This window comes from Tupaia chinensis, unplaced genomic scaffold (genome assembly GCF_000334495.1).
Source record: "Tupaia chinensis unplaced genomic scaffold, TupChi_1.0 Scaffold148904_1, whole genome shotgun sequence".
Classification (NCBI taxonomy): domain Eukaryota; kingdom Metazoa; phylum Chordata; class Mammalia; order Scandentia; family Tupaiidae; genus Tupaia; species Tupaia belangeri.
Window position 1 is genome coordinate 2206549 of NW_006208752.1, and position 13829 is coordinate 2220377.

Below are 13829 nucleotides of genomic sequence, written 5' to 3' on the forward strand. Positions count from 1 at the left end.
CAGGAGCCATGGAGCTGTCTGTCTCTTGAAGAAGGGCTATTCACGCGAGATTTGTATGCTGGAGGCCCAGTTATCAGTGGGACATCTTCCTTTCTCCCAAAATGGCTAGATCACAGGAGCCATGGAGCTGTCTGTCTCTTGAAGAAGGGCTGTTCTGTAGTATCATGTTTTTATCTGTGGTCTTAGACAGCCTGGCTAAGATGTGCCTTGGGGAAGATCTTCTGGGTTGCTTCTATTTGGGGTCCTTTGTATTTCTTGGGTTGGAATGGTTGAGTGCCTCTCTAAACTTGGGAAATTTTCTTCCAGGATTTCATGGAATAGATTTTTTATGCTGCTTTTAGTTTCTTCACCTTCTGGGATGCCAATTATTCTTCTGTTTGGGCGTCTAATGGAGTCTAGTATTTATCGTATATTATCCTCGTTTTTTTTGTTATTTGGTCTATCTTCTTGGTGTTTTTTCCTAGGTCAGAGGTTTTATCTTCAACATCAGAGATTTGATTTTCAGCATGGTCTAATCAACTTTTAATACATTCAAGGGAATTTTTGATTTCCTCTATTACACTCTTGACCCCTCATAGCTCCATCTGAGTCTTTCTCAGAGTGTCCATTTCTTCTTTCATATCATGGAAGGACTTCCCAATCTCCTGAAGATTGCTGTCTCTTTTCTGTTCCAATTCATGGAATTTGTTCACCATAAACGTTCTAAATTCTTTATCTGACATTTTGGTAATGTCCTCAGATTTTAAGAGAGATGGTGGGGAGTTACTCTGTTATTTTGATGGAGACATATTTCCTGGTTTATTCAGACCTGAGGCTCTTCTACTTCTAGCCATTGGAAGATGTACTCATTGTTAAGTCCCTCTTAGGAGAATCTTTCATTGACTATGAGTGTGTTTATCTTTTGTTGCAAATTGACATCTGCCAAAGTCTCTGTTCTTTTGTTTTTAGTAATGTGGTCTCTGAAAAGATACTCTATTCAGGTGTCTGAAGAGCAGTATCTCCTTTTTTCCCAGCTAGTTCAGTACAAGGGAGAATCCTAAAGAATCTTACATTACTAAAAAACGTCAGACATTTAATTCTAGACCTAGCTAGTCCCTATGGCAAGGTGGAACATGAGGAAGAGAAAAAAATATAAGGGAAAAGAAAAGAGTACAGAGGGGAATAATGTCAGATGCCTTCAGTTGGACCTGGCAAGTGGCTGCTACAGCAAAAAGGACAGTCTAGGGAGAGAAACAGGAGGAAATTAACAAAAGAATGGAGGAAAACGAAGGAAGAAAATGGAGAAAGTTCGAAATTGCCTATGGGTCTGAGTGTGTCCTGGACTAGGGGAGTCTGGAAGCGAGGTGGTGGGGGCAGTGTTGCCCCTTCCTCAATGACCGTTACTGCCCAGATGCCTTTAGATGGACCTGGCGGGTGGCTGCTACAGCAAAAGGGGCAGTCTATGGGTCTGAGCGGGTCCTGGACTGGGGAGTCTGTAAGTGAGGCTGTGGGGGCGGTGTTACCCCTGTCTCAATGACTATTACTGCCCAGATGCCTTTAGATGGACCTGGCGGGTGGCTGCTACAGCAAAAGGGGTAGTCTGTGGGTCTGAGTGGGTTCTGGACTGGGGAGTCTGGAAGTGAAGCTGTAGGGGCAGTGTTGCCCTGCCTCAATGACCCTTACTGCCCAGGTGCCTTCAGAGAGACCTGGCGGGTGACATGCTACCTACAACAACTTTTTGAGGTTAATTCATGTTGCATAAAAATTCACTCTGGCATAGTGTACAACTCATTGTTTTCTTTAGTACTTTCTTAGAGGCGTACTACCATCACCATGGTCTGTTTCCAGAATATTTTATCATGCCAAAAAGAAACCCTGTGCTAATTAAAAGTTATTATCTGTTTTCCCCTCCAGCTTTATTAGTACTTCCTGTCTATGAATTTGTCTACTGTAGACATTTCATATAAATGGAATCATGTGTATGTATGACCTCTCATGATTAACTTCTTCCACTTAATATACCGTTCTCAAAATTCATCCACGTTATCACATATATCAATACTCATTTCTTTTTACAAATAGATAAGATTTAATTGATTATACTATATTTTATTTTTCTGTCAGTTGATGGACATTTGACGTATATTCATTTTGGTGGGTATTATAAATAACATAGTTATGAGCATTTATTTACAGATTATTTTATGAATTTGTTTTCATATCTCTTGGGTGTATATCAGGGAAGTGCTAGGTCGTCAGTGAACTTTATGTGTAACTTTTTAAGAAGTTTCAAAACTATTTTCCAATGGCTATCCCATTTTATAGTCCTACGATCAATGTGAGAGTGATCCAATTTCTCTACATTCTCATCTACACTTCTTAATTATCTGTGTCTTTATTTTTCTGATTGTATTATGTGTGAAGTAGTGTTATTGCCACTTTGATTTGTATTTTTCCAATGATATTGAACATTTTTCATGTGTTTATTGACATTTGTGTGTCTTCTTAGAGGAATGTATTTAAATCTTTCCCCACTTTTTTTTTTTTTTTTTGAGATTTTTGCTATAGGGTGCGTGCGTTCGCCAGACAGAGACAGAGAGATAGAAAGTGAGAAATCCCTCTGGGGGGATGACTACGCCGCAATCCCTTCTCCTCCATTCTCCTCTCAGGACCTTGGGCACGCACACACACATGCCTGGCGTGAGTTTAAGCCACCGGGTCCGGGACTCGAACCGCGGTTGACTACGTGGGAGTCCAGTGACATAGCCGTTATGCTAACTGCTGGTTCCCTAAATCTTTCCCCACTTTTAAAAATTGGATAGTCATGGGACCAGCAAGTGGCATAGTGGATAAGGCTCAGGACTACCACATGGCCGCCTGGTGGTTCGAATTATGGACCCAATGGTTTGTACTCATGCCAGAAGCATGTGAGTGCATGCTTGCCTAAAATCCCTAGAAGAGAATGGAGTAAAGGAATTGCAGTGTGGCCATACCCCTGGGGAGTGGGGGTGACTTCATTTTCTTTCTTTCTGTCTCTCTCATTCTTTTTTTTTCTTTTTTTTTGGAGAGATTTTCACTGTAGGGCGCGTGTGCTCACCAGACAGACAGAGAGAGACATAGAGACAGAAAGCGAGAAATCACCCCCCAGGGGGGATGGTCACGCCGCAATCCCTTCTCCTCCATTCTCCTCTTGGGATCTTGGGCACGCACGCACACACGCCCGGTGTGAGTTTTAAGCCACCGGGTCCGGGACACGAACCGCGGTTGACTACGTGGGAGTCCAGCGACATAGCCATTACTCTAACTGCTGGTTCCCTGTCTCTCTCATTCTTGAAAGCACACATACACTATAACAAAAATCTCTCACAAATAAATAAATAAATAAATTGGGTAGTCTTTTCATTCTTGATGTTTCAAAGTTCTTAGCATGTTTTAGATATAAGTCCCTTACTACATACATGGTTTGTAATACTTTCTCCCAGTCTGTGAGTTGTCTTTTCACTTTCCTGTTGATGTCGTTTAAAGCAGAAAAGATTTAAATTTTGGTGAAGTCTATTTTTAAATTTTTTTTCTTGTAGGCAAATATTTCATATTATTTATGGCTTCATAATTAACTCCTTCTGTCTTAATATATCTGCTTGAATATTTTTCTCCCTTTAGAACACTCTGGTCTTGATAGTATTTACAATACTGTTAATCAAGCCTCTCCTCAGTGCTTGTTAGATTCTCAAGCATCCAGGTGTTTCTAGTAAAATATTGAGCATCGTTTTTGTGATAGTCTTTATTGTAATGTTGTATTTTCAGGTATTTGGTTTCATTAAAGATAGAATTTGGCTTAATAATCTATGGAATTCTGTGATTCAAGTGTAAGAAAACTACAATGAGATAGGAAAGAAAAGAAACTTTAGAGGTAGCTATTTTCTCTAATGTCCTTCATAAGTAATGTATTTACAATCACTTCTCTTCTTTGCTCTCAAGTTACAGGATTTACTTGAATTGTAAGATGTTGAATGTGAGCACTGAAATAACCAGTACAATATTTGAATACAATGACTTACCTTTAATTATCTATAATCTTTGATTATAACCTCTGTGGTTGCTATTATTGGGATACAAAAAGGTCATAGAAACTTTATGTAAAATTTATTAATAATGATAATAAATAACATTTATTTAATACTTACTATGTGCCAAGTACAAAGTGCTTTATATATATATTAACTAGATGAATTATCACAACAGCTTTTTGAATATAATTTTCTCCATTTTTTGCATGTGAGGAAACAGGTATAGAGAAGTTAAGTAACTTGGTCTTAGTTTGGGCTGCTGTAACAACTTACCATTGACTGGGTGACTTACAGAGAATAGAAATGTATTTGTCATGGTATTGGAGGCTGAGAAGACCAAGATCAAGGTGCTAGCAGAATCAGTGGTCTGGCAAAGATTCTTTTCTTCACAGACAGCTATTTTTCTCACTGTTACTGCACATGGCAGAAGGTACAAGAGAACTCTCTGGGACCTCTTTTATTATCGGTTGAAGATATTTTGATCAATTGGACGGGGGGAAGAAATGTTCACATATTGAAATGTTCACTTTGTAAGCTAAACAATGTGATCGAATGTATATAAAAAACTTTTAAAAATCAATAATAAAAAAAAGTGCACTAATAACATTCATGAGGGCTCTGCCCTCATGACTTCATTACCTTCCAAATGTACCACTACCTAATACTATCACCTTGAGGGTTAGGATTTCAACATACGATTTCTTCTCAGGGGTGGAGGAGAAATACAAACATTCAGTTCATTGCACTCACCCAAAGCTTTACATTTAATAGGCTGTGGGGCTTAAGATTCATCTTCAGGCAACTTGATTTTAGAAACAGTTTTTAAATTATAACCCTATACTGAGAGCTTTAAAACTTCCACCAGACCCCTTTTTTTTTTTTGAGAGGTTTTCGCTATAGGGTGCATGCGCTCGCCAGACAGACAGAGACACAGAGACAGGAAGCGAGACATCACCCCCCAGAGGGGATGGTCACACCACAATCACCTCTCCTCCATTCTCCTCTCGGGATCTTGGGCATGCACGCACACATGCCCAGTGAATCTTAAGCTACCGGGTCCGGGATGCGAACCGCGGTCGACTATGTGGGAGTCCAGCAACATAGCCATTACACTAACTGCTGGTTCCCCAAAACTTCCACTCTTTTTTTTTTTTTTGGAGAGGTTTTTGCTATAGGGTGCGTGCGCTTGCCAGACAGAGACATAGAGACAGAAAGCGAGAAATCACCCCCCGGGGGGATGGTCACGCCGCAATCCCTTCTCCTCCATTCTCCTCTCGGGATCTTGGGCACGCACGCACACGCACCCGGCGTGAGTTTTAAGCCACCGGGTCTGGGACGCGAACCACAGTTAACTACGTGGGAGTCCAGCAACATAGCCATTACGCTAACTGCTGGTTCCCGAAACTTCCGCTCTTGATAGTCAAGGATAACACTTAAATGTTGAGCAGTATCTTAACTTGTTTTTATGTGCTGAATACTTTTCCAAGAAATGATTTCCTACCCATTATATGGCTTCCCCTTCCTCTTGAATAAGATAAAAAAAGTTGTCATTGATCTATTGTTGGTGACTATTTAATGACTGTATATTTCAGATCTCAGTGGGAAATGGAGAAGCATAATTTGGAAAGCACAGTTAAGGCATGCTTAAACAAACTGAATGCAGAAACCAGCAGAGCTTTAACAGCTGAGGTAAAAATGGAGTGAGATGGGGCATGGAAGTTTTATTTCTGTACTAGTATACTAAAGAACTGGGGGTGGGGAGAAGCCTGATTTTGAATACATACAAGAGATATTTTAGGACCAAGCAGGAGAACACAGTTCAATCAAACTTTACTTTTTTGACTCATTGTCACGTTGTTGTGAACACTTTAGTGCTGGTGATCTTATGTTATTTTTCCCAAGTGACTCTAAAAAGTTGATCTGCTGCAATATTTACAGCAAAATCAGACATCTTGGAAAATTCTCATGATGCCAGGTCACTAAGCCAAACTTATAAGAATAATATTTTGCTCTTACCATGATACCTGCTTTTTTCACTACTTTCCTATGTAGATTGTCCAAAAATGCGTATATCCAAAAGTCAAAACCAGCCTTCTTTCCAAACTGCTACAAAGTCACTAAATTTTTTAAAAAATTAATTTATAACACCACAGATAGGGTCTCTGTGTGTGTAACTTTTATTTATAGGTAACTAAATCTGATACATAATACGATTCACATTTTGGAGAGCTTGCTGACATTAACAGCATTACAAACCTTTATCTTGGGTCAGCTCTATTTTCTAGCAAAGTACTTAGGATTCCCCAAGTCAGCAACCAAGGAGTAAAAGCTGAACCAAAACTCTGTGGAGAATAGTATTGGTGCACTAGCTTTAACAAAAGAGGCTCAGATATCCTTAGTACACTTTGTTTTTTATTGCTTTTAGTAAGTTTGTTTCTGGTTCCATTATAATTTTTAGAAAGGAAGAGTTTTCCAATACTTAAAGCTATGCAAGTGTGTAATTTAATGAATACTGAGTGATTAGTAGTAAAACTAATTTGCATCAGTAATATGAAAAGGATATTTGCTTTGATATAGACATTGGCCTAGGTGATATACAAGGCCTATTTGGACTGTGTCTTTCTCTATTAACTCTTCATCAATAAAAAAAAAAAAAAGGAAGGAAGTTGTAGGACTTCTTTTATGTGCGCTCAAATTTTGCTGCATATTAGTTACTGGAGAGTTTATATGATTCTCCTGCTCAGGCTAAATGCAGTATCAGTTAAGTTGGAATCTCTCGAACCAATACACAATTTTCTAAAGTTTCAGAAATGATTTCAGTATGTGTGCAAGTTTGAACAGTAATGTAGAATGTTTACCAACCTAACAACCACTGAATAAGAAAATTAAAATTGCACAATTTCATTGACCGAAAAACTGTCATAATTATCTTGAATGGTCAAGAAGCTAAGGTGCTACTAGAAGAAATTGAAAAATAGCTTAAAATGTACTTGAGGCAATTGAGAAGAGAATGTTTATTTATAGGAAAGACACCTTCAACTTCTTTCTTTCCTTTTCTCTCAAAATCTTGTAGGTCTATTTCTTACAGTGTCGTAGAGATTTTGGTTTGCTTCATCTAGAACAGACAGAAAAGGAGTGTCTCAGTCAGCTCGCCAGGGTGACTCACATGGCAACAAGGTAATTTTTTCTTCTTCCTTAGTGCACCTTCATCTCAGAGATATGTACAATTGTCTCCAAGGCTGAACATAATCTGTGTTCTTATGTCTTTTACATATGTGACATTAGAGTTTTTGGAGTGAAGAAGCCCTTGTGTTTTTAAACTTCAAATGTAATTTAATAATTTTGATGCTTGTACTTTGTTGCTTCTTCTGAAGCACTGAGAAGTCTGCTGAGTGCAATAATAGCAGCTTAAAGGTTTTTCACCTTTTCCACAGTGAAATATATCAAAGTCTCAGTCAGAGATGTGTATGAAGACTAGATATTTACAAAACAAGGTAGATACGAATTGGAACACCCTTTTTGTTCCAACCCCCAATTGTTTTCTCTAGAAAGCTTTCTTTTAAATACTTTTAGAATAAATATATTGAGGGTAAAATTAGTATTAATATCAAAAATCATATGTTAAAAGCAACTTCCTGCTTGTTTTTGAAAGAGTAATCTTCAGATACTAGGATGATTGAAATTTTGAAAGGTATACCTTCAAACTTAAAAAATTAATTAAATTAGAAACCCTGGGACCAAAGCATCATAAGTTTTTCAATGGTTATAATTTTAATGATCATCATATCATGATTCTGTAGTTTTGTTTTGTTTTTTAGTTTTTCCTGAGGACACGTATACTTACTGGAAAGAGAAAGAGAGAGAGAAAGTGAGAAATCACCTCCTAGGAGAATGGCCATGTTACAGTCCCTTCTTCTCCATTCTCTTCTTGGATTGTGGGTACACGTGCACACATAGAGTGATTTTCATGCTACCAGGTCCAGGACTAGAGCCATGCAGTTGGCCTTGTGGGATTCAGCACCTTAACTCCCAGACCACCTGCAGGCCCCATTCTCTAGTTTTAAATCTGATATTTATCAAGATTCTCAGGATATACTGATGTGTGTTTAGGTCAATCTGTCTTTACTTTTTCTAGAAGGAGAAAGGGTTCCTTATAAATTAGAATATTGTGATGCCTCGTATGAGATAATCTTAGTGGAAACTTGTTCTTTTTAAAAACTGTTGGGTTGGATGATATTGGCTTGGAGATGTTACACTTAAGTCTTCTGAAAGGCCAAGTGAAATTTCTCTTCCAAAGATAGTAGGCCCTGAAGATCTCGAACTTATTCTTATTTTAGTTACGGCATTTGGTGGAAATCAGTTGACAAAGCTGCTATGTTAGTGTAGGTTTTTCACTGCACAAAGCCAGATCTCATTCATCCTTGCAGAGAAGCTACTTCTTTCTAACTTGCCCTTACAGGGGCAGTATCTTTTTCTAATTTGCAAAGGAGCCATATAGGCCAACCATGGCTCTGTGACAGCAGGGATAACATAAAGATAGTTCAAAACCTATTTTCAAGATGAGTAAATGTTTTTGAGAATGTTCTTACATTAGATAACTAAGGCAGTTTCTCTCTTTGTCTTTCTCTGCTTCTCTCCTTCATTGGAGGGGTTTCTGTGCAAAGATTTTATAATGTTTTTTTTAAAAATATCAACAAGTGTCCTGACCCGGGGGGACAGCCGAACAGGTTTCCTGAGTGAAGGAATGAGAGCCGGGACAAGTGGCATAGTGTTACAGCATGGAGATGACGCAGTGTCACAGCTCTCCAAGGTCGTCTAGAGACGATGTAGTGTTACAGCTCTTCAGGGTTGCGTCGTCTATTGTGAGCAGCATGGAGACAACGCAGTGTCACAGCTCTTCAGGCTCGTCCGGAGACAATGTAGCGTTACAACTCTTCAGGGTCTTTAGGGTTGTCTGGAGACTGTGCAATGTTTCAGCTCTTCAGGGTCGTCATCTTCTTCCTGGTCATCTGTGTCGTCTTCCTGGTCGTCTGGCTACTGTGGGCCAGGCATCGTGGTTATATTGGTTTGAAACGGTGGGCCATGATTGGTTGTAAACGGTGGGCCGTGATTGGTTGTAAACGGTGGGCCGTGATTGGTTGTAAACGGTGGGCCATGATTGGTTGTAAACGGTGGGTTATGATTGGTTGCTTTTGGACCAATCATGAGGTGCCGGATATGCAAATTTGAGGGATTCTAGTGGCCAATCAGAGCAAAGTTTCGAAGGTCAGTTTTTTTGAAGGGAACCAATCATGGCAATTGTTTGCTCTCTGAGAAACCTCGGCAGACTCGCTGGTGCGCTGGTGCGCAGCCTCCCACAAACAAGATAAAAAAGTTTGGTGTTCTGGAAGTTGTATTTGCTCTTGGGAAGGCAATTAGCATATATCACTATTTTTTGTTGTGATTTTTAATAACAAGCCTTTCATATATCTTTATGACCATTTAAGTAATTGTCAGTGATGGGGGTAGTTTGTTATTTATCTATTAATACATGTATGTAAGAGAATGAAAAGGAAATTTTAGGAAATGTAAATGAATATAAAAAGAAAAAACCTACCTATGGTTTGAGTCCCAGGCCTATGGCTTCACAAACATTCTGGATGCATGTACAAGTGTGTCCAAAATCCTGACAGGAGTAAGAGGTAGAGGAGAGGGACTGTGTTGGGACCATATCCTATCAAAAAGTGCTTTCTGACTTTCTCTCTTGCTATGACTCTCGTTCTGGGAAGGACACACATCTCTGGTGAATTAAAAAAAAAGAAACAAACTTCTCTACTGTCCTCTTTCTATTTTTTATAATTTTTTATTGTAATTGTTTGTTTGAGGTTTTTTAGACCTTGAAGTTCTTTTAAAGCTACAATGATCCAATCCTAAGTTTGGGAACATTGCTTCTGAGGACAATTATATGATGAGAAAGTTCAGTTCCAGCTGAAGAACATTACTTGAGCCTTGGCCTTTTCAGCCTAACACTATATTTATCACCTAGAATGATCAAACGTCTGTGTACTTACCTGGGGTCAAAGAAAAAGTTATTTATACCCTACAAAAACTGGAGCTATATACTGTAAAACACCATATGCTTCTTTTTCTTAGGAGTAAGGAGTTATGCAGAAACTTTCTCATTCCCTCCCAACTCTTGTGTCCCCCTTTCTATATCAGTAACCTAGAATCACTTCAGTTGAAGGCTGCAGTAGATAGTTGGAATGCCATCGTGACGGATGTTAGAAACAAGATTACATTCCTGAGGGTAAGTTCTACAGTATACTTATAGTAAATTGGTTGAATGTTATGGGTCATATATATATCTTAAAAAGACATATAATATTAAAAGCAATTAGAGGAATTTAAAGAGGAATATTTTCCAAGTTTAATTTACCAAAGTTTAATTACTTCCATTGTAGTTTATTGTAAATAACATCATAGGCTCATACAGTGTTCTTTTAGGTCCTTTGTCCAGGAAATGATAAATTTAAAAGTTGTATTATACCTACTTTCCCTAGAATTCTAGACTAAATTGGTCCCAATCAAAAATAAATATCTTAACTTGGTCAGAGTAATAATTTCTATAGAACCAAAAGGAAGATCAGATAGGCGTGTACTAGCTTTTAGTCTTAACTCTTTATGCAATTATTTCACAATGAAAAAAAATTCTTTTTGTTTTTCTTGAAGAGGATTTTGCTATAGGGTGCGTGATCTCGCCAGACAGAAAGAGACAGAAAGCGAGAAATCCCTGCCCCCCCCAGGGGGGGGGGATGGCCATGCCTCAATCCCTTCTCTTGCATTCTCCTCTGAGGATCTTGGGCATCCACGCACACATGCCTAGCCTGAGTTTTTAAGCCACTGGATCCAGGACTCGAACTGCGGCCGACTACATGGGAGTCTAGCGACATAGCCATTACACTAACTGCTGGTCCCCAAAATAAATTTTTCTTTCTTTATTTATTTTTATCATCCTAATCTTCTTTATATTACATTGTATTACATATAACTTTACAGTGTATTACATTGCTTTTTCAAAAGGGAATGCCATGCATGTCAGTCAATACAGAGACATTAATCTTCCCACTTCATCATTCAATATCTTTTCAATGTTTTTCCCAATCATTATTATTATTATTATTATTATTACTTTTTAAATCATTTATCACTCTTTTATAAAGATATTTGGATACTTAAGTGAATATGGATTAGCAAAAAATTGAAAATACATTTGTTAATTATAGCATCAAAAACCTATAAAAGCCTTGACCTACAACAGTGATTTTATTCTAAAAAAGCAAATATTAACTGGTAATTTTCTATAAATCTAATTTACTTACTGAGCATTTTATAAGGAATATAAAATTAAGACAATGATCATCAAATTATAGTAATGTTTGACTTCACAATGTAATGGTAATAATTCAGGAAAAAATACTGAATGAAGAATAAATTACTTCATTTTTAAAATTTAGTTATTTTTATTTATACTTTTTAATACATTCAATCACATTATTTAGCTTACAAGGTGATGACTTCAATAATGAACATTTCTCCCTGTTCGAGTTGATCAAGATATAACACTACCTCCCTGTCTCAACAATGCTGTCTTCGTATCCCTCCTCCAAATGTTTTTCCCCAGGCCCCACTCCTCCATACACACCACATTTGGCATTCACTTCCACCTCTTGTGTTTGTACATCCTTTAGCCCATCAGTTTCAGTTACAGAGTGCGGATATTCGGTAAATATTAAGTGGGGACATACAGTGTCTTTCCTTCATAGCCTGACTTGCTTCACTCAGCAGTAAATCTTTCATATTCTTCCACTTTCTGTCAAAAGCCAGGGTTTTGTTGTTCTTAATGACTGAATAGTATTCCATTCCATAGAGTATATATGCCACAATTTTTCAATCCATTCAGCCGTATGGGGCATTTGGGTTGGTTCCATGTCTTAGCAATCGTAAAAAATGCTGCAATAAACATCAAAGTGCCAGCACTTTTCCAATGAGAGATTCTTCTGTCCTTTGGGTAGATGCCAAGAAATGAGATTGCTGGATCATATGGCAGTTCTATTTGTAGATTTTTGAGGAATCTCCAAATTGTTCTCCACAGCAATTGGACTAATTTACATTCCCACCAGCAGTGTAAGAGAGTTCCCCTTTCACCACACCCCTGCCAACACTTATCACTTTTTGTTTTTTTTAATCTTAGCCATTCTGACTGGGGTTAGGTGGTATCTCATTGTTGTTTTGATCTGCATTTCCCTTATGATGAGGGATATTGAGCATATTTTCCATATACCGTCTGGCTATTCATATGTCATCTTTAGAGAGTGTTCTTTTCAACTCTTTTTCCCATCTTTTAATAGGATTCATCATCTTTTTTCCAAACAGCTTCTTTAGTTCCTTGGGTATTCCAGTTATCTGATGCATAGTTTACAAAAATATTTTCCCATTCTGAGGGCTGTCAATTCACACTAATTACTGTGTCTTTCGCCATGCAGAAACTTCTTAGTCTGACATAATCCCACTTGTCTATTTTGGGCATGATTGACTGTGCTATGACAGTCTTATGTAAAAAGTCTTTCTCTACCCCAATATCTCCCAGAGTTTCCCCAGTGTGTTCTAGAAGCAGTTTAATAGTTTGGGGTCTTAGATTTAGATCCTTGATCCACCTTGACTTGATTTTTGTCAAAGGTGACAGGTAGGGGTTCAGATTTATCTTTCTACAGGTGGAAATCCAGTTTTTCAAGTACCATTTGCTGAAGAGGTTTTCCTTTTCCCACTGGATTGACTGGTACCCCTTGTCAAAAATCAGTTGACTGAATGATTGGGAATTTATTCCTCTGAACTCAATTCTGTTCCATTGGCCCACATGTCTGTTTCTGTGCCAGTACAATGCTCTTTTGATTACCACAGCTTTTTGGCCAGGGAGTGAGATGCCACCCACTCAACTCTTCTTGGGCAGAATTGTTTTGGCAATGTGGGGTCTTTTATTATTCCAGACGAATTTTATGATTGTCTTTTCTAGATCTGTGAAGAATGTGTCTGGTACTTTGATTGGCATTGCATTAAATAAGTAGATTAATTTGGGTAAAATTGCCATTTTGGTTATATTAATTCTTCCAATCCAGGAACATGAGATGTCCTTTCACTTTTTTGTGTCATTTTCAATTTCTTTTTTTAGCTTCTCATAGTTTTCCTTGTGGAGATCTTTAACTGTTTTGGTTAGATTTATCCCTAAGTATCTTATACTTTTGGTGGCTATGATATTTGGAATAACTTTTTTCAGTTCTATCTCTGCCTGTTGTTTGTGTATAGAAATGCTATAGACTTCTGTATATTAATTTTGTATCCTGCAACTTTATTTTATCCGTGCATTACTTCCAGAAATTTTTTTAATGTAAATCATTGAGTCTTCTATGTACACAATCATATCATCTGTGAATACAGAGAGTTTCACGTATTCTTTTCCTGTTTGGATGCCTTTAATTTTTTTCCTCTTTTCCGATTGTGTTGGCGAGGACTTCCAGTACTATATTGAAAAGGAGTGGAGAAAGTGGGCATTTTTGTCTTGTTCCCATTTTTAGTGGGAAAGCTTTCAACTTTTCTCCATTCAGGATGATGCTGGTGATGGGTTTTTCATAGATAGCTTTTATTGTGTTGAGAAATGACCCTTGTATGCCAATTTTGCTGAGCGTCTTTATCATAAAGGGATGTTGTATCTTATCAAATGCTTTTTCTGCATCAATTGATATGACCATA

The 13829-nt window shown here is 37.9% G+C and overlaps 1 protein-coding gene across 1 annotated transcript in view; it reads left to right on the forward strand.

Moving 5' to 3' along the window:
- DZIP3 (DAZ interacting zinc finger protein 3) overlaps positions 1-13829 on the forward strand; it is a 175447-nt gene that overhangs the window by 127288 nt on the left and 34330 nt on the right. The window contains exons 23-25 of the mRNA XM_006170766.3: positions 5639-5735; positions 7120-7223; positions 10245-10332. Of these exons, the coding sequence (XP_006170828.1) occupies positions 5639-5735; positions 7120-7223; positions 10245-10332 (289 nt within the window). The remainder of the gene's footprint in view (positions 1-5638; positions 5736-7119; positions 7224-10244; positions 10333-13829) is intronic.